The 25,415-nt window shown below is 46.6% G+C and overlaps 1 protein-coding gene across 1 annotated transcript in view; it reads right to left on the reverse strand.

Annotated features, from left to right (window-relative positions):
* Window positions 1–199: 199 nt before the first annotated feature.
* PODXL2 (podocalyxin like 2) overlaps window positions 200–25,415 on the reverse strand; it is a 32,031-nt gene continuing 6,815 nt past the window's right edge. Inside the window, exons 2-8 of the mRNA XM_001234025.7 lie at window positions 21,945–22,238; window positions 12,236–13,131; window positions 11,103–11,177; window positions 8,048–8,204; window positions 6,437–6,498; window positions 4,747–4,926; window positions 200–4,477 (exon numbers count right to left, since the gene is read on the reverse strand). Of these exons, the coding sequence (XP_001234026.6) occupies window positions 4,268–4,477; window positions 4,747–4,926; window positions 6,437–6,498; window positions 8,048–8,204; window positions 11,103–11,177; window positions 12,236–13,131; window positions 21,945–22,238 (1,874 nt within the window). The 3' untranslated portion in view covers window positions 200–4,267. The remainder of the gene's footprint in view (window positions 4,478–4,746; window positions 4,927–6,436; window positions 6,499–8,047; window positions 8,205–11,102; window positions 11,178–12,235; window positions 13,132–21,944; window positions 22,239–25,415) is intronic.

The raw sequence follows: 25,415 nt of genomic DNA on the forward strand, positions 1-25,415 counted from the left end.
CCGGAGGACCAACCGCCGCCCGGAGCGCAAGGCAGGGGTTGCACGTCGGACCAGGAGCAAGGGCACGGGGATGCACTCGGCGACAGAAAGGGCAGGGGCCGGGGAAGGTCCGGTTCTGCCGCTGGGAGAGTCGGGGGCCCTGCTCCAAGAGGCGGAGATAGGGAAGAAGAACAAGACAGACAAGCAGAGGCCACTCAGGTCAGTGGTCAGACACCACAGAGGTGCGTTTTATTGCAAAGAAACCAAAACCACGGCCTCGGCGCTTGCAGGGCCAGACAAGTGTTTGTACTGCCCAAGTAGTGGCCAGGGCTGGCGGCCAGCTGGGGGTCCAGCAGGAAGGAGGGCTGCGAGAAGGTGGTCGGGCTGGGCTCACAGATGGGCTGCCAGCAGGGTGAAGGCAGCAGGTGAAGGGCTGAGCTGCTCCGAGGCCCCTGCAAAGGACTGGCAACCGAGGAGCTGCAGAGGGCACCAGCCGTGGTGGGATGCTGCTGTGCTGCTTCAAGGTCATGGAGCAATCATCCACACACTGCTGTGTCTATTTCACACTGCTCGCTCTGCCCCAAGGTGATAGGTAGAATGCTGGCAGCCCGCGTTACAGATAGTGCAGCTCAGCAGTTAGCAGGCAGCTCTGTCTCTCTACACCTGACACACCATGAGGCAGGCTTGCAGGAGTCAAAGGCTCAGCACGTGTGGTTCTGCACACTTCTTTACAGACCCTATTTGGGACATCTCAGCAAGATCTGGAAGCAATCTGCAGCTGGGCCATCCCTGCCCCATCTGGCTACTGTCCCACAGAGGTGGAGCCGTTCTGCCCCTGGCTGTGCATCCAGCCGATGCCAGCACTGCAGCTCTGGGGCACAGAGTCACTCACACCAGCACCCACTGAGCTCTGATGAACCACATTTGTTTCCATGCAGAGTCTCTGACTTCTGGCTGTAGTCCTGGACCCCCACGCTGGTGACACAGGAGAACGTCTCATCTCATCACTTTGCAGACAGTGACATCCTTGCACAAATCATCCCATCCATGCTCAGTGTCAGCCCCTCTGCTCACAAGCAATTCCAGCAGCCCCTGCGAGTAAAGCAGGTGACCGTTCTGGGCGAGTCACAGGAAACAAATTTTCATAGATAAGGGAAGAAAGTCCTTTTTCAATTTCTTGTTTCCAACTCTTCAGCAGCCACCAGGTGTCAGTGCGATCAAACGTTTGGCAGATGGGACGACAGCAAAGTCCATGTAGGTGGAAAACACTTTCCCAGGAATTACTCCATCTTCTGTCTGCTCTGGAGCCCGGTGCATCTCTCTGAGAAGTCCAGCTTTAACAGTCTTTGTTAAAAAGAAGTTTAACTACATTAAATTGATAGAAAAGTTTCCCATAACAAGTGATAAAGTTTCTCTTCCTTTTTAAGTCCTCCCTGTACAGACCTGGACCCAAATTCTGAACAACAAAGTGAAATGGGCTACAGACAGCCTTTCTACAGCACTTCCCAGCCTGCACGTACCAGGAAGCGACCCATCTGCAGGGCTTGCAGGAGAGGACAACAGTGCAATTGACTTAACAAGATTGGCCTAGTGCAAAAAATGATACAGAGAAAAAAACAAGTGGAAAAGGAATAAAAAGATCACCAGACTACAATGAAATGCTATTAGCCAGTAGATTTGCAGAGATAAACTGAGATCATATAGCCAAGTGCACCCTGTCAGAGACATCAGAATATTGTTCTGGCCTTTGTGATAGCCACCCTCAGGCACTCTGAAGATACCCTGGAGCACTCCAGATTCAGAGGAATCCACTACAGGCTCTAGAATACAGTCAGGCTGTAAAAACCCAGGGCAGCAAACCAGGAAGATTTACTAGGTTATTAATAAGCCTCAGTGTCCTCCTTGCTTTCTTTAGAGTTTGAAGACTTAGACCAGATCAGGAGGTGCTGAGTCCAGCAAGAAGCATACTTTATCAGCACCTTGTTGTTTCTCTTAATAGCACAGAGAGAAAAGGAGGCAGCAAAGCAGCTCCTAGCAATGAAGTGCACCAAGAAAGTGTTTTGTATATGAAGTAATTCACATCTGACTGGTGGCTGTACCTTCATAATAGCTACTGGGTTAAACAAACAAACAAAGAAAAAACATATTTAGTGAAGATTATTGGACTTAGAAACATTTATACAGTGAAACTGCCTGAAGGCCACAGCCGTGCCAGGCCCTGTTATGCTAAGTGCTATACAAACTCAGATTTAAACTCCATGCTTTAAATTTACCCACCATATTCTATTAACAGCTTGCATTTAATCCTGTGAAACCCAAAATGCCATCAACACAGCCAATGAACTTGTGCAGTTTCACTGCACGAACCCACCAAATTCAGCAGGAGTCATCAGTGAGGGATGGTCAGCAAAGGGCCACGCGTGGCCATCCACGTGTGCTGACTGCTCCCCCACACCAGCCACCCATTATCAACTGCTAGGACAGGAGGGGGAACTCCTCTGGGTAGCTCTGCAGCTCTGCCAACAAGATACAAAAGGAGCCAGTGGTCACCATCTCTTACACAACACAAGGATAAGGTAGAGAGGCAGAATAAACACTGAAAATTGGAATCTGGATAGGAAACCAAAGGCTATCACCTATCTTGAATAGACTTATCAAGCTGGTCCTACATCAAGGTGATCTGTGATTCAGTTTGTATGCAAAGCGCTATGCAAAATGAAACAGACTCTTTTGTACCTTGACTTTAGGGACTTACATCAGGGATGAACATGCTAAAAATACCTATACATACAGAGATAGATTTACAGACTGCATATCTGGAGTCTTCTGTACAAGGTCTCCTTAAAGACCAAACGTGAAGCTGTGTCTTGCAGTAAGCAAGCAAGCAGATCACCATAATGGACAGGAATAGCGTTGCCACTGACCTAAGCAAGTCCCTCAATCCCTTGGCAATAGAAGAAACAAATGTTCTGGGATTACAGGCTTGAAAGTAGTTCCAAGTCTCAATTTAGACAGGGCTCAAAGAACAATTATGCATATTCACGTGCCTTTTATCACACATCTTCAGGGAATTGGGGCCTCAGAGTTGCCTGAGGCATGCCTGAGAAACATTCATTGGGGAGCTCTGAGATCTGCTTCTCATCTAAACAGGCTTTTACACTTGTTTGAATGCAGTAATTTAAAAGAGTTACCCTGATTTACACCAATATGACATTAAACACTTCACACTTCAAGGCAGGATCCTGGAAAGGAAACAAGAGGGCCAGAAAATTATCAGTTTGAGTTTTCACTTTTCTCCCTGTTAAAAGTCTCAACACCTTTACGCTTACCTCAAAAAGATTAACTGAATACAAACTATCCTGGAAAATGGAATAGGAGTAGAAAAGTCCTGCCAATCTAAGACCAAGACGAAGGATACTCTACTGCTAATTTCATAGGCTGTTAGGTGAAAGAGGCAGGTATAAAGGTCCTTTTTTGAGCAACTCTCCAACCTAATGCAAACTTCCAGCTGAGATGCTGCACCATGGCACCAAATTCTCTGCAATCAGCCAAACAAGGGTAAAGTGCTCAGACTTTGCAAGCTCAGCTTGGAGCTGTGGAAGTGAAAAAGGAATGTGGGCTGTTTAGGGGTGCGAGGTTGAGGAGGGGGAAAAAAAAAAAAAAAAAAAAGAGATGACACTGAGGTGTTCTTCCCTGACATAAACATCTGAATGCTAGACTGCTAGAAAAAGCTCTCTTCATGGAGTGGAATGCAAACTCAGCCCAAGATATCAGAGTTGTCATTCCCTCCATCCAGAACAACACATACGTTTTACAGCACCTGCAGGGATTGAATGCAACCTAAAGATAAAAATCCAGATGTATCAAGGTCAGGATCTGGCTGACGTAATTTCAGCTGGACTCTTGAAGTGTATTAATTCCCCAAAGCTGGACTCTTAGTGCTAGACTTAGCCTCAACTCCTTTTTTTCAAGGCCAGCCACTCTCAGCTACTACCAGAGAGCTACAGTAAGTGCATTTAAAGGTGATGAAAGCATTGGTGCTACTGATAGGAACACACACACATAGACCTACCCACCCACCCATCCCCACTTCCCTCTGTTCAGTGATCCTCCTGGCTCCAAGCCACAGATGCAGGCTCAGGACTTCTGTTGGGAAAACTTGCCCAAAAAATTTGACCCCTCCTGAGCCTTTAAGCTGTTCCTGATAAGCCACTTGATCCCATGGTCCATCAGTCAAGATAGGAGAGAGGCAATTGTATTTAAGGGGGTGGTTCCCTCTCTTCTTTTTCTAAAGATGTGTGTCTTCCTCAAACACATCCACATCCTCGCTTGCCTGCTTATTGATCAGGACATCCCAGCTGTCGGGGCCATTGATGGTGTTTCCACCATTCACGCTTGGCTTCTTCTCCTGCATTTCTGACTGGCTGTCACTAGCCACATCCAAGGTGGGGTTGTCATGGCAGCCGTTCTCAACAAAGCGCAGCTCCTCACCATGTGACTGCAAAGGAGGAAGAGGAGCACAGAGACAAGTGAGGATAGGTCTTAGTGCTGCTGAACACTAAATTTATTCCTGGCCCAAACCCTGCAGCAGAATCAAACCATCCTGAGCACATCAAGAGGTGTGTAGGTTTACATCTCCCTTATGCGTAAACAGCTTCCCTGCTGCTCCAGCAGTGTATCCAGCTACATCCACAAAGTGGACAGGGAAAACAATCTCTTTCCAAATCCCTTCATCCCAGCCACCTTCCCCACCTGTCCAGTGCTCACCATGTTCTTCATCTTCGGCAGACGTCTCTGCCAGCAGTTGTATATGAGCCCCAATACAATGATGATGGCACAGATGGAGCCAATGATCACCAGTACCACAAAGAGTTTCCCATAATCACTGCGTGTCTGATTGGGGTGTGACTGACAGCTTGTGGTGGTTGAATAGTTCTGGATGCCAATCTGAAAGGAAGCAAGGAAAGAAGTAGTACACTAAATCCCCTGGCCTGCCATCGGGTAGGATCTGCTCAGTTTTCTGGGTTTAAGTACAGGACCATCACTGTAGGCAGAGGAACTAAAAGGCAGGGTTAGGAAGTCAGGATGTTCACTGTCTTACATGACTAGAAGGCACACAAACAAATTTAACACCATCTTCCTTGAGAGCTTGCCAATCAGCCAAGTGTCAGTGGGCATAATCCTGCCTTGACTGCCTGCACAAGGATCACACCAACATGAAAGACAGGGAGGCTTTCATGTGAGAAAATATCCAAGATTTAGTTCCCTTTTAATTGTCAGCAAAGTTCAACGTCATTCCCTGTGACTTGGTGAATTCCAGCCTGGTTATGTAACAATTCAATACTAAGTATGATGGATGTAAGAGAATATCCTCCCTCTTCTTTCTAAGCCCACGCTGGCTCAAGGCCAGTGCAGTGAGCAGCATTTCGTTATTGATAGAGCTGGAGAGTCAGAGGCAGGCAGTGGGGCTACTGTGGTAGGATGCATGTTAACGTGGGGGTATTGTTGTACACAGAATTCAAACGTCACACTGACATGAATCCTTTCTGGACAGTTCTAGCTGCTGATACTTCAGTCACACAATTTCTACAGGGTTGACTTTTTAGCACTTTCTCTGGTGTAAGCCAATCAATAACGCACTGAGCACTTAATTTGCTTTATCTAACTGCATTGGTTTGTTAGGTCAGGGAAAAACCTGAGAGGAGACATCCAGCAATGTGGTGGCCCAATTCTAATGCTAAAGTCAGCAGAATTACTTCAAGAGTGTTTAAAGGAAAAAAAAAAAAACAAAACAGCAGCAGAATCACGCCTTCAGTGCTTAAGTGTCAAACTCGGATCATGGGACTATTTTGCCTTCATCTCTTCACTCTTTCAAGTTGCCTACAATTAGAGGCAAATACATGAGGACAGGAGACAGCCAGCAGTGGAATCTGGCATCCATCACATGTGGTTCTCTGCCTGCCTTTGTGGAGGCAGTTATCTAAAAGGGGTGAAATACAGACCCTGGGATAGCAGAAGGAAGGTGTGTGAATGTGACCCATGTAGTAGAGGCACCTCTCCCACCTCCTTCAGCAAAGGCTGAGGAACTGGCAACAGCCAACATATGGAAATCAACAGGACTGATTCTGGGGCTCTGCAGCACTCACATCACCACAGGCAAGAGTGCAGAAGGTATGTAAGTAGCCCAACAAAACGAATGCATGAAAAGCAACTTCAAAACTAATCCGGAAGAGCGGGCAGGGAATAACCCACAATTACTCTCTTAACGGGAACAGACATTTGATGATCTGGCAACTACCAGAGAGGGCAGAAGAGACTTTGCCAAGTGTCAGATTAATCTATGTGCCTGCTGTGGGTTCAGCACTTGGTTAGACTGAGATGCTTCCCAGTTTGCAAGGTGCTTATTTTAATTGTATAGCCAGTCTTAAAGGATGGATGCAGGCAGACAGGCTTTTACCTCAGCTAAGCTCCTCTTAACGTCCCCCAGTGCCATGAGAACATCTTTTGTAGGGATGACACCTGTAAAGAAGGAGAAAGAGATCAGTGCTGCCTTTTCAGCTCAAGTTAACTGAGTTAGATGTACTCATTGTGTGTACACTGTGAAATGCCCAACAGGATGGAAGCAGGGGAACACATGTTTTTGTTCATTGGTACTTTAGGTTGAGACTGAAAATTCAAGGACTATAACACCAAGAGTACTTCCAAATGTTCTTCAAAGAGGAAAAAAAATCCAGGCATGAACTGATACTATAGGCACCTAGGTACCCTCCCAGTAGCCACAGAAGCTCTCAGGATCTGTACCTGCTCTGTGAGCAGCAACACCCTAAGTCATGAAGGCAGGTGCTTATCTTGCCCAGTCAAGCCCCCCACCCTTGCCAGCTCAACCTGATCCTGAACTGCAGTACTTAAGATGTTTCCACAGAAATCCATGCTCACCTATTACATCCTTTAGTAAGTGTGCTCTGTTCTGCAGGGCTCTTTGGAAAGGTAGTGTCCCTGACAAAACAGCAGATTCTGCAAGAGATGTGCTGTAATAGCTCCACTCCGAGCAGGAGCTTTAGCCAGGGAGTCACCAGCCCACACCAAGTGAGCCTCTCCTGAACCCTCCTTCCATAACAGTTCCTGGGATGTTCTCCAAACTGGATGAGCATGAACAGACACAGAGGATTTAGAGATGGAGGCCCAATTCAACTTATATTTGTTCAGCAGTAAAAAGAGGAACCTAACAAAAGCACTTTCCAAAGCAGAAAATACTTTGTTTCTGGAAGCTTTTAAACTCAGGGATATATTCCATGTTGGTTGTGCTTGTTCAGACCTGTGTTTTCTATTTTTACATTTTTTTCCTCTCTAGGAAGGGAGATGTCCTCTCCTTTTCTTTTAGAAGACCAAATGCTTACCAGAGCCTTTTCATTGGTTATGGTTCAGCCTAAGGACTTGGGAGAGATGTGATGATTTAAGGCATCGATACAGCAAATATCACTTAAATGTTAGCTCTATTTTCCTGCTACTGCAGGGCCTTTTAGAATACTGCTTTCTTCATATAGGCCACAGCGTCAACATTAGAAGCCTCAAGCATGAAGCAGAAGCAGTATAGAAAAAGCATTCTCCTTCCGGAAGGGGATGAAGATATTAAAATGCCCCAGCACAGCTTACCTCTAGTGTCAGCTCTTTTTTTCTTTGGGAATGCAAGAGAGGCACTGTCAGGACTGGCCAAGTACAGATGAGAGTTAAGCAATAAGTTAAAAAGTGATCTAAGAGCAGGCTGTCATGTCCTGCCATAGCAGAGGCCTGCTCATGGAGGACAGCACAGAAGCACAGGGAAAAAGCTGACAAATGTTCATGTGAAGGCAGTTCAGGGAGGGAGGAAAGCAGGAAGTGAAGTGCAGATCAAGCATGGTGCAAACAATGAGGGACAAGCCACTCCATTCCTTGAATCCTGTTAACACTGGAAACAGGTGGGACTCAATTGCAAAAAGAGCAAAAATTCATTTCAACATGGCTAAGCACCTCCATTTGGGAGCACCCTAAAAACAACCCCTATCACAGGAAGGCTCCTCCCAGCACTTACCCTGTTCCCCTGCCAGTGTCATTAGCAAGTGCTTGTCGTTCTCATTGGGTTTGCTCAGAGAGATCAGCCAGTGGTCCTGCAGTCCATCTGTCTGTCTGGAGAAAGCATCCTCCACCAGCGCCAACAGCTGAGGACCCCTCTCCAGCCGAAATTCCTCCTGCCATGGGAAAGGGACATTGGTGAGCTGTGGTGGGAATAACAAGTGTAACACTTCAGGGCTCACATGACTGCATGGCAAAGACCCCTGCATCAGGTACACCCAAAAGCCAGCAATGCTAAACTTGGGACACTGCTCCCATCAACAGCCCCATTGCACAGACTGAACCCATGCAGGTCTCAGGACACACCTGTCCTGCTTCCTGAGCTCCCATGGCCACCATATACCCCACTCCGTGCCAAGCCTAGCACACAGGAATCCTGAAGCAACATCATCACATTAGGCAAGAAGCAGCCAGGCTTTTCCCTGCAGCCAACGCTGGGTCAGCAGGTGCAGCTCGGCCTGACATGCTCCAGCCATCCCTTGGCAGGCTCCTTCACTGCTTTCCCACTCCTGTGTTTCTATTCTTATCTCTAGTTGCCATGTCAACCTGAAGGCCACACAGATGATTAATAAAATGGAGAGCTCTTGTTGCCATGGCAATTAGAAGCGCTCAAGGCAGGCACAGGCTTGTGCCGAAAAAGGCCTAATTGGAAAAGACACCGATGACTAGGGCCTGAATCACAAGGGCCTGCCAGTGCCTTGTCTCATCAGGTTATGGGTTTTGGCATCAGCAGTGAGCAGGGAAGCTGGAGCAGCAGTGCAAGGATGCAGCATGGTGCTATGGAGCTGTGGCTTCTACTGCCAGTCTGAGGTTCTGTTCTGGGGGACGTGGAGGAAAGGGGAGCAGCATAGCCCTAGAGCAGGGCAATAGAGGTGAGAAGTTCCTAGTCACAGGAAAAGCAAGGATTACAGAGTACTGAGGAATTCTCCTTGGCAGAGAAAAGGAAGCTGTGAAAGAGTCTGAAAGCACATAAGCAGAATTAGAGGTCAGCTCCTGAACACAGCCAAGTACCACCATGGGGTCAGATCCTGCAGTCCTCACTTAGGCAAAATTCCCAGGTGTATTGAATGGCAGATGTGCCAAGGGGGGGCTAAAGTGACTGCCCTGTCCACCATTAAAGAGATGAAGAGGCTGCCAGCTTAACCCAGCAATACAGACATCAGCCCTGCAGCAGGTAAATGCCCAGCACCATAAAGAACATTAACATTCAAGGTTAATTCAACTCTCTGCAAGGGGCTGGGCTCTCTCCTTATCCCTTGGCTTTTCCCTGGTACTCTGTACTGAACCAGGCATCAAACAAGAAACGTTTTAAGAATCTCCATGCTAATTTAAGCTACAGCACTTGCAATGCAGATTCTGCCTCACAGTTCCAAAAATCCAAACTATACAGGCTTCAGATACAGAAACCAGAAAACAAAAGGGACAGGCAGAGGGTAGGTGAGCTGAACAAACTAAATGAAGGGTAGGAAACAAACTGTGTCAACAATGGTGGAAAGGAGAAGAGCTTGATTCCAGTTTCAGCCATGCAAAGTGGTAATGGGAGAAAGGGAAGGAAGCAATCTTTGTGTTAAATATGTATGTCGACAAGTGTCCCTTAGAACAACAAGGAAAAAAGCACAAATTACTCATTGGGAAATATGTTTTGAAACATGAAATCAAGTAGAAGAACAGTTCAGGCCTGCCTATCCCAGGACGCTATCTTCTTTCAGCTTGGCAGAACTGAGGATTCAACAGTAAAGGCATAATTTTATCAAGAGACATCAGCACATCAGCTTTTAAGCTCTTACCCTTCCAGTGGTTTAAACAACACAAGACCAAAAGAAGAAAGCTACCATGTACTGCAAAATTAATAAGCATTTAAACTCCACAGAGATGCTAGAAAGAGTAATTGTGGATGCAAAAGAAACAGAGCAGCAGGAATATGGTTTTCAAGGACTGGTCTTCTGAGTTGCAATTGTGTACTGCAACAGAGATGCTTCAAACTCTCCAAAGGGCAAACCAGTCAAAAGGAAAGAGGCCAGCTTTTAATCTACCTTTAAAGCAGTCAACATTTTTAGTGTTGGTTTACACAATAAAGTCAACAGCTTTATTATGTGAATCATCTGCTTTTGCTCCCCCCCAAAATTTTACATTCGCATTTTTGCTAGTGGAAATAGGTCAGTGGCAGAGTCACCCTGCAGTAACAAAATCAGCTGCTCTGCCCATGGCTGGAGCTGCAGCAAGCAGGAACGCAGACATGCAAGGACAGAATATGGTTCCCTGATGAAATATTTTGGTCTCGGGCTGTCAGGCTTATAATCATTTTCGAGAATTATGAAAGGTACCTTGACCTCATGCCTTTCACAACTGGTTTCAAAGCGCCTGATAAAAGGCCTACCAGAGGTGAATGAGCCAGAGATACACAAGGGGCTCTGGACTCATGAAGTAACTGTGGCTTTATGGGGATGGATGGACAGGCATTGGATTAGCAGAGCATGACTGGTTAACAGACGCAGATAACGCATAAGATAAGGGGTTGGGAAAAAGAGGCACTTAAGGAAGATTTAGTGACAGCTTCTTGATACTGAACCATTCACATGGCAAATAGGGAGTCCTTTTTCCCCTGAGCCATCAGAGAAATGATTCTATATCCTGGAAGGAAAGGAAGTAAAATAAAAAAGAATAGAGGGAAGGAGGATCAGACCTCAATTCTATCACATTGCCTGCAAATAAGAGGTGCAATGCTAAAGGCTCTAACGTCTCCTGATAAACCAGGTGAGCACTGGCACAAACTAAAAGCCAATCTGGAACTGCTGTAGTCTAGACATTGAGAAAAATCCTCTCTCCACCCACTCTTTCCCCACTTGGAGAACAAGAATATTTTTTGCCTTTCTCTCCACAGCCTCTACAAGGACTTTGAGAATTAATGCTTTTAAAATGTTTTGTAGTGAAAGCACACAGCAAGAGCTGTGCCTGCCTCCACATCTCTAAGCACTATTCCTTCCCTGCCATCAAATCTCTGTGGACATACTTACACAATCAATGTTATCTGACATATTCAGGATGATGTAGTTTTTCCCCGCAAGGTTGCTCCAGTCTTTGCAGATCACCTGGAAAGACAAGACAAAGACAGCTGGGTTTGCATAGCAAATGCAGCTCTCCTGCTGAAAGTACAGGGTACACAAGAGGCTGTGCCATACCCCAGAGTACAGTTACTTTGAAAAGCACTTCTCTAACTTTTTGCACTAGGAAGGATTCATCTTTCTATTAGTAGCGTGGGATGCCAGGTGTTTTCGTTTTAGCAGGAGCACATGAAGCAAGGACAAGGTTGCTGTGCCAGCTTCCCACAGTCCATCTTAACTTTCACCTGCACCTAGAGTCTGGGGAACTCAATGGAAAACTCTCTAGCCTGCAGCCTTATTCAGTATGTGATCAGCACAGCACAAAACCTAACAAAGAGCCTCTGTGGTCCTTAAACTGGTGAAATAGGGTCCACCCATAAACGTTGTAGGCAGGATTGGAAGCACAGAGGGACTAAGCTCAGGGTCCCAAATACCTTGCAGAAAGAACAAAAGCTTTCCCTAGCACTTTTTTTTTTTTTAACCAGTTTGATCCTCCTACCTCTTGTCTTTTTACCAGCTGCCAGTCTGCTGAATTCACCTCACTGCAGCTCACCTCACACCTCCTCACCTACGAGCTCCCCTAGACAAACATCCTCACAGATCCCTGTATCCTGCTCCACCTGCTCTGCATCTGTTATCTGCATTAGGCAGCAGCAGAAGCAGCAAAAATAGCACTTCTTTCTCACTCCCTGTCCAGAAATCCTTGGGGCCATTTTTGTCCTGACACTTCCAATAATGAAGGCTGAGGAAACAAGGAGCTCTTGCTGCTATGTGTGCCCCAGAGGGTAGGTGTTTCTTAGAAGCAATATTTTGGGCAGCAATTCATAAGGGAAGATGTGATGGGGGAAGGGCTTTCTTCAAGAATCATGGGTACCCTTAAAAAACGCTGTGAAAAACTCTCCAAAATTTAGTTTTGGCTGAATTGGGCAAAAAGAAAAGCTACTTCTGCCAGTCAAACCCAGGGCAGTGGTAAACTTACGGAGTTCAACACCCCATCAAATACCTCCACTGCTACCTCTAATCCACTGCCCACCTCCCAGTGCTACCTGTGCTGAATTCCAGGGCACTTCTGTCGGCAGCATGGCCATGCGGGCATCTCCAGCCTGTGGTGACAAGCTCCCCTCTGCTGTAACAGTCTCTTTTGCTACCTCTGTGTCATTCCATACAGGATCCAGCACAGGCTCATCAGCCCTGTCCCACGGAGCTGCAGAGGAAGCTGGATGATGCTCACCACCAGAAAGAGTCTGCGTGTCTGCAGAGCTGCCTCCAGGAGGGAGTGTCTCCACAGGCATCTCTGCTGTCTGCTCCAGTTCAGTTATCACTGTGGGCTCCAGCATCTCCCATCCCACTGTTGTCTCCAAGAACTCGTCTCTGGCTGAATGTTCTTCCCCACCAGCCTCCATCGTGGGCTCTGAAAGCTCTGCACTTATGGTAGTCAAAGTCTGTTCTGAATCTGCTCCCTCAACAGCCCACGTATCTCCAGTTGTCACCTCAAACTGCTCTTCTGAAACACCAGGGGACTGTGCAGGAGTAGTAGAAAGAACAGAGGACACAGGCAGAAGACCTGGACCCATGCTGCTCCCAAGGTCTAAGCCAGGAGAAACAGAGTCCTCTTCTTGCCCTCCTACGGCAGCCTCGGTCACAACATCTGGCCTGGTGGAGGCTGTGGAAAACAGGAGGGCAGACAAAGACTCTTCTTGGTCCGCTGGTTCAGAAGATGTAGCCTCTGGCTCTGAGGTCTGGAGGCTCTCCAATCCTCCCCTTGAGTGGTCTATAGGGAGAAGCCCCTCCTCTTCCTCCAGCGTGCTGGAGAAAGGTGTGTGCAAGTCAGGCTCTACAAATTCTGATGGTGTCTGGACAGTGGCTGCTTCCCAGTTCTCTTTTGTCTGTGTCCCATTCCCTTTCAGCAGGGCCTTCTGAGAGGCAGCAGAAAAGCTGTAGTCTAAAAAGAGATCCAAGAGACTTCATGTCAAAACTTAAACACCTGTGAACTTTGAACAAGAAAGCTGTCCCCATTGCATGCATCTAGCCACAGATAGGGTCTAAAGGCAGAGATCTTGAAGACAGGACAGCCTGCCACTGAAAAGAACAAAGGCACCTGGTAAACACAGTGCAAACTCTGGTATTTACCCAGCTTCTTGTCCCATCCCAACGAACCCACTTTCCCTAGAGAAAATTCACATATTTACTCCTCTCACTCCTTTCTGCCCTGAACGAGTTTTCATAGACTTGCAACTAACAGCTTCAACACCTGGTATCTCTAAGGTGAGGTTATGAGTGTAAGGAACCAGGCTGGGACCCAGGGATTCATTCCGCATGGGATTCAGAAACATGATGGATTGTAACAGCAGACACAAGCTAAACAGGCAATACTAGGGAAGAGAACAACAGGACAGCAAACCAAGTCCTTTTCCTTGGTATGCCCAGGTTATAGCACCAAAACCTGAATTAACCTAGGCATCTTTGAAATGCAGAATTCCAGTTTATACAGTGCTTCACAGTGGACAAGCCATCCCACAGACATCTGCATAATGATATTCCCATGTCATTAAGGCGCAGTTTTGCTGCAAGGAAACAGATGTCAGAAACAAGAGAGGAACTTCAGCTCCAAGTTGTTCTGTGGCTCTGACAGTGAACACCTGTGATATTGCTAGACAAATGTAGAGAAATGCTTGAGGAGAAGACATCTCACAAATGTGAGGTCAGAGCAGGCACTGGAAACCCAAAAAGGAGTAGTTGTAGAATAAGGAGACTATCCATAAGATCAGACACATTAAGCTGGAGTCTTTATCTTTCTTGAGGAAACTGCCTGTTATCTGAGTAGTTCCATTTCAGCAGCTTGCTTCCCAATTAACTTCCTTTCTCCCCAGGATGAGCACAGCACATATTCTGAGAAAGGGAAGGAAGGCAGTCCCTCCACAACCAGAAATGAGCACCCTGCCCAGACTTAGGTTACCGTTAGTAAATGACAGTCTGAAATCCCCAAGGCCTGCATCTCTTCTCCTGCCTGCCAAAGTAGAAGCTTCACCAAACACTGCAGGCAGCTGTCATCTGGATGCCTTACAGAGAAGACCTGCATGAGCCATCTCTGTACACCCCTGACTCCAAGCCATTGAGCACGGCTGCTGGAGCAAGTGCTGAACTCTCAGGCAAGGAGGTCCACGTCAATAAACACTTCCATTGCCTTGGATGTGCTCTGCCCATGCTGCTTCTACAACCCAGCCTCTGCTGTTTCCCATCCTTCCTGATGGGAGAACCGTGCTGCTCCCTTCAGCCCTAGGCAAGATGCACGAAGATGCTCCTGTTCAGCTGAGATGGCTTTCCTAATCCATCTCCCTTTCCCTTCTGTTGCCTGGTCTTCCCAAAGGTCTTTACCAACAGCTACGTGTCTCAGTGTCTGCAGAAACACAGTTGCTGGTTAACGGCAGATGTGGCCACAGACCACAGGATTGAGGACATTAGGTCGGGACCCTCTGCAGACAGATGGTGAAGATTTAGCACATCTCAGGGCTCCGCTGCTACAGAGATACTCCAGGTCTGTACCAAAAACAGGAACCTCAGCAGCAGCCCTGTCTATCCTGACATGCTGTGAGTGAAAAGTGAGGGAAATGCTGGTCACACCCTCTAAAACAAGGCTGTCAGATGAGGCATTATTTTAAAGGATCAGTGACCCATTCTGCTACCTCCCTTACCTAAAGACATTCTCAGCTATTCTTGACTTCCCTCCCCTGCCTCTCTTCGCAGCAGGAGGAGATAGGCACAGAATTAAAATAAATGGGGCAATAGCAGCATGAGGAGTGGGGAATGCTCCCAACCTATCAGCTCTCCTTTGAAGTCACGGGTTTAACCTTTCCTTAAGGTGCTCTGTCACCAATTAGCTGGCTCCTGAGAGGGGAAGCCTGCATAGTACATCCATGCTGCCTTTCCACAAACAAGATCTAAGGAAGCCTGAGGGACTGCTGCCTCTGCCTTCTCTCCTGAGTGAAGGAAGCTCAGGAGAACCAATCCCACTCTCTCCCAGCAGGCTCCTGTCTTCCATGGCAGCTGAAAGCTGAAACTTGAGCTGCTTCTCAGAGGCAACAAGTCAGTGAGGTAGGAGCAGACAAACTCCCTGCTAAAGAATTTCACATTCCCACTTGCTACCAGTCTTTCTACCACCCTGAAACCTAAACCAGGAGCATCCTGCTGTCTGCTTCAGCAAGACCCCACAGTTCACAATCTGAACTCTGTTCATCTCTTACTCAAACTGTTATTCAGCTGCTTACCTTGCAGATAGGGGCAAGAGGCAAAATGCAGAGATTTTCATGGAGAACACTGAATCTTGAGGTTTTCTGGTCAGAGTTGTACTGCTGTGTGCTCCTTAAAACAAGCTGCTATTCATATAACTCAGTTCCCAAAGGAGCTCAATCACTTTCCAAGATCTATGCTCTATGAACCTCTGTGGTTCAGGGATGGTTATTGAATCTTTCCTTACAGACTTTTCAGATGACACTTGGTTCCTGTCTGGAAACATCTTCCACAGCCTCACTACTAGGGGTGGGTATCTATCTACCTCTCAAGATCAGGTCTTTTTAAAGCACTCATATTTCAGTTTCTTTCACCCTTATTCTACAGTTGGAAGGAATTTTTCCGCACTGTCCATCTTCTTAGTAAAACCTCAGTCACCACATTGGTCTTCTTCCCACAGCTCTTCCCAGACAAGCTGATTTCTGCCACTCACCTACACAATGCAGAGCTAAGTGCTTCCCCACTGGAAATGTCTTCTCAGCACATCCCTTGATTCCCCTTCCCCTAAACCCTGCACAGATACCAAAGAGCATCTCCCATTTTTAGCAACTTATTCCAATGTTCAGCTAGCAATTCCCTTTCAGCAAGCAGTTTTCTAGACTGTACAACCCCCTGGCCCTCCTGGTTGTCTTCTCCCTTCAGCAGACCCTCTACAACTGGCTCCCATGCTCTGGGCACATCGAAGTGCACCCACGGACCTTCCCATCCACCTATGTCAGTGCTGCCCAGTCCCACACCAACCAGGTTTGCTGGAGGCCCAAGAGAAGTAGAAGCCATGGAACAAAGAGGCCGACAGCCTCAGTTAGTGTGTGTTCCTGATGCAGAAGTAGGACAGGGCTTTCTGTTAAAGGAATTATGGAACTGGCTGCATTGCCAGATCTGTCAAGCTAGTTTATTAGCTCAAACTGCAGTAAGGAAGTAGAAGGCTGCCAATCAGAAGGGGGAAGAGAGTAAATAACAACTGCACGCATCATTATCTCTGTTCCTGACATGGTCTGCCTGGTCTGTCTCCCACTGAGTTCAGCAGTAGGCTGAAGAAAGACAGGAACTTGTGACCACACAGAGATGGTATATGTCACATACCCATACAAGCCACAAACAAAAACAGCCAAGTCACAAAAGAGCCAACCCGCTCCCGGGAGAAGAGAGCTCAGAATTGCCCATGAGACCATTTTGTCACATCCAGCCGTACAGTCCTGCAGGGACAGACCAGATGAGGTGTGCCTGCCTGCTACACTCTGCATCATGTTCTCTTCCACAGCTTCTCAGTCACACATCCCCTTGGGAGTCTAGTTCACCAATATGAAATTCCACACCTCCACCTCACCTCCTTGCCTTAGTTATGCCCCCCTAATGCTTTCCTCCAGTAGCTTTATTGCATCACAGCATCCAACTGTCTTCATCCCCCCACAGACCACAAAGATTTTTGCCTTCCAAGCTCTCTTGAAAAGACCCTCAAGCACGATTTCCCACAGAAATCATCGTGCACCTCCATTCTGCCACTCCAAGTCCTGCACTCTGACATCTCCCAGGCAGACCTGAGCATGGGTCGCACACATTCATATCCTTTGTTTGTGGAGATGATTTGCCCTGGGAGAAGTGAACACGAGCTCCAAATCTCTGTGAAAACCCCTTTAGACTGCATCCTGCTTCCTCTGAAATCAATACTGAAACTTCCCTGACACCAGATGGGCCAGGACTTGGAACTCTGCCAGAGCACGATTCCCCAGCCAGACATTTAATTCATTACACTTCTGTTTCTCCTTCATTCAGAAGAACTAGTCTCTGTTATTGCCCTCTAAGGTTCCCTAACCTGTATTTGCCATTATTAGCTGTTTAAAGCAACTGAGATAGCTCAGAAAAAGGGTGAGCCTCATCATTTTTAGTACACATAACCTGACCATAAGGTCTTTATTGGATTAAACTGGAAGATCACGTTAACCAGTGATTGAATTACTGATAACTAGAAGGCAATGTAATAAAGACAAGAACATTCCTTGGCTCCCATCACAACAACACAGCTCAAAGTGCAAGACACATTTTAGCTGCTGCTTAAAATGCAGACAGTTCTGAGGTGGTATCTTCTTGCTGGTTTACAGTACGGAACAACAAGGCTTACTGCGAAAAGGCATACAACATCTAATTAAAATTGCAGAGGGGTTTCAAGGAGGTAAAATGCAATTACTGGTGCTGGAACTGAGCCAGTTGGGGCTAAATACCTTTATCCCCCAGAACAGGTATGTGAAGTTACTATCTGCCACTCCAAGATGCATCCAAAGACATCATAGTTAAAAGAGTCCAAAGGCAGCAAACTGGTTACATCTCATTATGCTTGGAAGTTGCTTCCAGAGGATATTGGGCACTTCAAAGCACTGCAGCTGTTCCCAAACAGCCTCATGCTTTTTTCCTGCTGGATGCATGATCTGCAGTAAGGCTAGAAGAAACCAGCTTCACCCAAACATGGGATCAAAGATAGCTGCACCAGAATAGTGCTATGCACAGAGAAACCTCATTTATCGTACATTGGTCTTCGCAAGCAATGGCTTGGTCAAGATCACTTGTCCCAAGACAGATCACCTAACGTGTCAGTGCACATTAAACCAGGGCATAAACAAGAGGCATCTTGGGAGCTCAGCTCAGGCAGGGGGCTGCTCAGTACTAAGCTTCTTATGTAGACAGTCTTTACCAGGTGCTTCATTTCATTAAGGCTTGGTAGAAGATGGTATTAAGAACTGCAGCTTTGCTGTCAGTCTGGATGAAGCAGCAGCAGATTTCAGTAAGGCTGGGTGAGACTGAGATCTCTCTGACAAGAGGCAAATAATTCATCAAGGAAAGAAGTGGATCTCACTACCAGAGAAGAGCTGGAGATGGAAGAGATTTTATCCTAGTAGTTGGTTGGAAAACTCATTTTTCTTTAGATACAGTGCTTCTAACTTCCTTGTCCTTCTACCCCTCATCCTAGCTCTCATGGAAATCTCTTCCACTAATTACTATGAATAATTAAAAGATTACTTTTTTTCCTCCTCCAGAGCGCCACATGCCACCCTAGTGACTCACCAACCCACAAGACTAGATTTGATAGCTCCCAGCACAGTCATGCTATGGACTTCACAGGAACAATCTTGGAGCTAGAAGTGCAGAATCTGTAAGGAAGCCCAGCAATCTCATGCCAGCCCAGCAACGTGCTGGAGGCTGTGATGATGCACTCAGTCCTCACAGGCTCAGCTTCTGGGCAAGGGAGGAGAGGAACTAAGTGCTTTCATTCACCAGTCTCTCCCAAGTCTTGGATCAATTTTCAGGAGCCCACACTTGCCACTAATTAATAATTAGGCTGCCTCAACCTAGAGACTTCATTGAACCGAGAACACAAGCCAGGTGCAAACAAGGGGTCATACCAGGATGGATGCGACAGCATACAACTCCTTTTTCAGGAATCAGGGACTTGCATGGACCTTCAGTCCTGATGACTCCCATCTTCTACGTCTAAAGCTAGAAAAGATGTTTCATCTTTTACCCATGAAATCCAGCAAAATAGAAGAAAACACATGGGTATGGAAGCCTTCAGACAAAACAAGATGGAGAAAGCGGAAACGAAGGCAAGCAAAGCCAGATGCAAGTCCCTGCAGGTCCACTATATCTTTAAGGTTGAACTATGGCTCAGACCAACTTGATACTAAAGGTGAAACAAAGCAGCTAACACCAAATGTCAACCAGAGCAGTTTTTGAGTTTCCCAGAAGCCAGAGGGCAGAAGCAGCATGTTCACAGCTCCTCCAACCTGCCTTTTGGCTGAAGTACAAGTCATCCACCACTTTTTTTCTGTAGAACATGGCATCCATTTTCCCAACAGACCTAACGATCTCTTCCAGATGCAGCTCTACCTGGTAATAGCTGTATGTGAACAACAAAGCCAAGACAAACTGATAGGTTAGCACACATTGCAAATGTGCACTTCCGTGTATCCTCTGACAGAAGGAGATAAATCTCAGGGTCCTTCCACAGGCTGACACTCACTGATGTCAATATAGATTTACTGTTCTGTAGCATAAATCAGCAAAGGTACATTATTCAAGGGAATCAAGAGCCCTGGGCTGAGCTGTGCTCTGCCAGTGGGAGTTTGTTCTCACTTGCTAATAGACTAACAGGTGGCCCTACATGCCACATGTTTTCCAGAAATATTTTAAAGGATGTTCAAGTGCACTTTAAAAAAAAAAAAAAAACCCAGCAGCTGCAGAATGTTACTGTTTTTTTATGTCTCTCAGCCTCACAGTCACAAAAAGGCAGAGCAGTCTCCCCACACGGGCTTGAGAAGAACAGACATAAAGGAGAGATGAATAATACAGTTTTGAATTCTCTGGAGATCTGGTCTATGTGCAAGAAGACCACCAATTCCAACCCCAGTGTCTTTACATCAAACAGTGAAGGAAGTCAGCACTACACATCTCCTTTCATAGCAGTGAATTTTTCCTCTCTACTTGTGTAACATCCTGTTTTCTGCCTCGATTGATACAGGGTCTCAAATCTGTGCCTGGGGCAGATCTAACAGCTATGCCAGACTATACTCCACTGTCATTCAGAGAAAATCCTATGTAAGGAGAACTTAAACTTTTTTTTCTTTTTTTTTTTTTATAGCAGCTGTTTGAAACTGTTTAATGGATTTATAGCTTGAAAATAACCTAACAGATGTCATTACACAGTTCCACAAGGTATCACATGGCATCTGTCACACATGCAGAACATAAGATCCATTGGTTGCATATCTGTCTCATGTACAGGCTTTGCATGACAGAAAAGGCTGCCCAATTTAGGGATGCTATTACAATATCCTTTATTGTAAAATGACACACAGCAGGTTTCTAATTAAATTTTAAGTAGAAATGTGCTCCCAGCTCCTGAATAATTCAAACTGTTCTATTAACCAAGGTTCTGAAATACCACTGAGACATGAGCTCTGGACACAGCAATGGCCAGGGAAAAAACAGCGCTTGGAAGCACTGAAGTGCTGGGCAGCAGATAGGGCAGGGTATGCGTAAAGGACAGCTGAAAGAGCACATCTGTTCATGTAGGAAAGCACTGCAGGCGAGAACGGAAAGAGAGGTGAACGTGTTCTGCATACAAATGGGGTGAGGCACGTGCAAGAGGCAAGGCTGGATTCGGTACCCAGTGCATCTCAGTCTCAATGCACAAGCACATGCTGTTCTCCAAGTCACGTCCAGAGCTGCAAGTACATGCAGGTGCCTCCTGGCACACAAATAAAAGCGTTGCTGAGCATGCTGCCAGCTTGTGAGAGAGATTAAGCCAGAGCATGTCCCAAGGATGCACTGGTGGGAACGCGCAACATCCACCAAGAGCATCACCGCAGAGGAAGCATCTGCACAGCTTCCCCACAGCCAAGACTGCAAGGACCCAGGAGCTGCATGAACAGCAGGACAGCAAGAACATGGCTACTTGAGTTTAAGGGCAACACCAGTGAGGAAAGGGCTTCAGAGACATAGGCTGGGAAGGCCCTTGCCCTCCACAGCATGCCTGGGGCCTCAGCAGGCAGCCTGAGCTATAGTGCTGCTAATTACTGCAGCAGTTCTCACCCCTCTGTGAGCACAGGTCTTTTTAAGGTCAGAAATGGGTATGAAGATAAGACTAACACAAGACTTGTGCCTTCTAAATCCAGACCTGTGTCAGACCTGCTGAGAGGGACACGGTGATACCGGATAAGTGAGGAGGGATAGGGCTGCAGACTTGGCCCCTGGTAACATTTAATACATGCCTCACATAACACTTAAGAGCAGGAGCACGCAAAATAATCCCCTAAGCTACTGGAAACCCTGCAGAGACGCCTCCTCCTTCCTCCTATCATTCACCCTGCGAGCATCTCAAAGCCAACAGTGGATGTGGGGAGAGACCACTGAGGGGATCAATAGTGAAAACTACCCAAAGAGGACAGCAAGCAGAAATGCTAAGACAGTTCATTTGCTCAGCGGGGAGCAGGGAGGACAGTGTAAGCAATGGGGCAGCTGCTGTCTTCAGTCAGGTCAAATCCCTACTGAAGTCACAGGGAGGAATCCAGGATTTGGCCTGGGGGATCCTGCCAGGACCCAAATCCTAAGATGGTCTTGATCTCTGAGCCCGGGTCACGAGACCTTCAGATCACAATTAACTGACAGCAACAGAAAGGGGAGAGAGAGAGAAGGCTTGAAGCAAATGGAAAACTAGGTGGAAGCAATACTTTCCCCAGTTTGGGGAACCTCACAGCAGCTCAGGAAAAAAGACTCAGCTGCAACATGGTTTCTAAAGCCTGTGCTTGCTCAGGGTTCACTGGGGACACATCAGGCGCTGAGGTGAGAAAATAGAGCTGACGTTTAATCTCAGCCCCTCTTAGGGAGAGTTATGTCAAAGCAGGAAAACAGATCCCTGCATCCCTTTGCCTCCCCGGAGCCCTGGCAGAGAGTAAGAATGGGGTAAGAATAGCCTACCTGTTGCTGGTCCCAAGTCCAAGCTGGATTCGTTGAGCTCTCCCCCATCTTCCCAGAAGTACTGTGGAGGCTGTAAAATCTTGGACTCCTCATTTTCCTCGCTGGCAAAGCCTGATCCTGGGGCAGCATGCAGAGAGCCAGGGATGAGATCAGGCTCTGCAGTCTCGGGGCTCGTCTGCTCATGGGAATTCATTGCCTCTAGGTGGGACATAACAGCAAATTCCAGCAGGGAAGTTGAAGTGAGGCCATCAGTGGTCGGTTCCTCCGAGGAGGCAAGGCAGAGGCACAAAGTTCCTGCACAGTGACAATAAATCCATATCAGAGAAAGGGAACTGACAGCCAGCAAGCTGCTCTTCTCTATAGAACCTGCTCCTGCTAAACCAACCTGCCTTTCGGGTAACTCGCCCCTCAGATGGGCTGCACTGTCAGCTGAGGAGGAAAATCAGACTATGTGGGGAAACGTTCACAAGCGTACAGAGGAGCGTTCACATCCAGGAAGAGTCAGTGCCAGACAGCTGCTCAGCCTTGGGCACTTCAGTGGAGCAGTGATGGGGCAGCCTTCTGGGGGCTTTTTGCCTCCTTGAAAGGATGGGTTGCCTTGTTAGTCATCCATCCTGCAGAGGAGGTAGAACGTCTTATACTGAAGGCATAAAATCCTGGCTCTGCAAGTCAATGAGTTTCCTATTCAACTGTCACCCAGCCAAGATTTCATCCTAGTGCTCCCAGTCTGCAGCTATATTATATGCAGGGGGATTGATTTAAACCAAAATTATTTAAATCATCAATATTCATCATGTTTTAAATCAGCAGCCTGGAAATCTATTTTTAAGCCATTGATTTGAACTTAATTTTGCATTCACATTTTTTGTTTTCCTAAGGATAAGCTGACTATCACAGGTAAGAATTAAGGCAAACTAACAGCAAAAAACTACTGACTGTTAAGCGGGGAGGCAGGTGACATTTAACACTTTTGTTTAAACAATTATATACTTGGTATTTCCATTTTACTTATTAGAAAGTTTGACTGACACTTCTTGATTCCTAGATGAGACTTTAACTGTGATTTGTGTCAAGGTACATTCACATGTATATCAAGCTTCAATCAAAATGCAAGAAAACAGCATCTGGAATTTGGCTTTATTCAACCAATAAATACCACCATAAGTATGGAGACATAAGGAAAAACTACATTTCCCAAAACATGTTTTGCATTTAAAGCAGTTTTGTTAAGCAAGGGAAGTAACTAATTTGGGTGAACTGAACCAATTGCTTCCCAGCCCTCTGTTCTTCAGCACATTAAAACTAGAGGATCTCATCCTTTCACAGCTGATTTTTATTCATAGATTAAAAAAAAAAAGACAAGCTTTCCTGCTTCCTCAGCTTATACTCAGTTTCTCAGTTTTAAATGAAAAAGTCACTGAACTGAACTAATTGAATAAGCTGAAATGAAGACTAATTTGGTATCTTTCTTTGATAACTGATTTTCCAGACAAAAGAAGTGCAGTAGATCTACTCCATCTGGGCTTCAGTAAAATATCTGATAGGATGGCCCATGCAGAATTACAAGAGAAGCAAAGAAAGACAGCAACTCGTTGAGAAATTGTAAGGCAACTGTAAGGCATTGGCTATAGGAAAACTGACAGAGGCTTGTGCCAGAGAAGCTATTAGAGGAAATCCTCAAGGTTTGTCCTTGGACCTGGTGCTGTTCAACGTTTTAAGTGACCTTGGTACAAAAATTGGGAATAAAATCATAAAATTAGCCAAGGAAACAAAGCTAGGAGATATCCTCACTGCACAGAAAGACTGTAGTAGAGCCAGGTGACCCCAAGGATGGAAATAACAGAATTGTTAGAAAAAAAGGAATGCTGCAAAGTTCTAAGTTACCACCCTGAGAACTAGCACCAGCCATTCTCCGATATAAGATAGGAAACTATCTATTAGAAACAACTTAAGATGACAAACACCTGTATCAGAAAGAGCTCTGAGATATCACCAGAATGCACACGTGAAAATGCTTGCAGTCCTGAAGCATTTGAAACAGATATCTTAAAAAGCACTGCTGAGACATCATCTGAATGCTGCATGCAGATTTGGATACACGTGGCCTGAAATGAGTTAGGCAGCGCTGAATCTGCCTTCAGGCAAGGACACTGACTGGGCAACTTCCTAAGGTTCCTTCCCACCACATCCAAGAAGGACAAATTCAAATCAGTGCAAGTACCAGGAAAAGTTATGAGGTGACAGAAGATGGGCCGGTCCCTGTGCTTTCACTGAAAACATTGGCTTCTTAGACCCCCCCCAAAAAAAAAAAACTTTGAGACTGCTGCTCACTTGCCAGGTTGGTTACCAATCCTGTCCTGGTAATGCTGGAAGCCCAGAAATGCCTTGTGCTTGCTCTGACCTTCTCCATCTATTTCTGCAATTCTCTGAACTGAACAAAAAACAATATTGGTTACTCTTTCCCATATTCACTTGAGCCCGGCTTCTGCACTTCTCTGTCTCATTTGTTTGTTTTATTGATCCAAGGCAAGATCAGCTGAGGCCAGCACAGCAATAAAAAGCAAACGGCAGAGGAGGCTGAGCATCACAGGGGCAGGAGGCTACCGCAGCACCACAGGGCTAACCAAGGCACCCTAGACATCCCTGCAGGCAGGCCAATTCCCAAAGAGCAATACACACAGTGATGTCTGTGGCTGGAAATGAACTTGCAGACCTCAGGGGTAGGAGCAGTGGTCCGGAGAGCCCCAGCTAGGCCAGCCCTGTGCTGTTTCAGTGGTGCCCAGCAGGCTCTGAAGCACTGGTGCCAAGGCTGGGCTTTCCCGACCTGACATAAGACACCTGGCAGTGTCTGCATCACTAACAGAGAGCCCCATGCAGCTGAGCCAGAGACAGCACTTATCTGGAGGAGCTTACAGCTTAAGCAAATATGACAGAGAGCAGCGGAAGGTAGAAAGGGAATGCTGTTCTCAAAGTTATCAAGAGAAGTGGAGATGAAGGATGGAGAGAGATTACAGCAGGTCCAAGGCCACATGGAAAATTGGGTGTAGCTCAGAGCAAAACTAACAGCTTGATCCTACTTTAGCTCTTCATCTGTCCCAATGCCTCAGTTTCCTCCAACTCCTGTGAACACAGATGTGGCTGATGTGACTCTCAACTTTCTAGCCACACCACAACAGCCACTTGCAGCCAGCTAGGCAAAGCCTCAAGGCACAGCTGTGTGCCAGCTCCAAAGATGGCCACTGTTTCCACCATCCACACACCATTAGGGCTGCCTGCAGGCCACAGCCCATCTCAGTACCCTACAACAAACACCTCATGGCAGATGAGGCTGGAGACCCAGAGAGCTAATCCCATTCCTCCAGGAAGCTCAGGCCCTGGGACTTTGTATACCCTCATTTAACTCTGAAATGTTTACACAGTTTAAACCCCTTAAGCTGCATTATCTTGTTTACTGGGCTACTCTGCTCTCCT

Source organism: Gallus gallus, chromosome 12 (assembly GCF_016699485.2).
Source record: "Gallus gallus isolate bGalGal1 chromosome 12, bGalGal1.mat.broiler.GRCg7b, whole genome shotgun sequence".
Taxonomy (NCBI): Eukaryota; Metazoa; Chordata; class Aves; order Galliformes; family Phasianidae; genus Gallus; species Gallus gallus.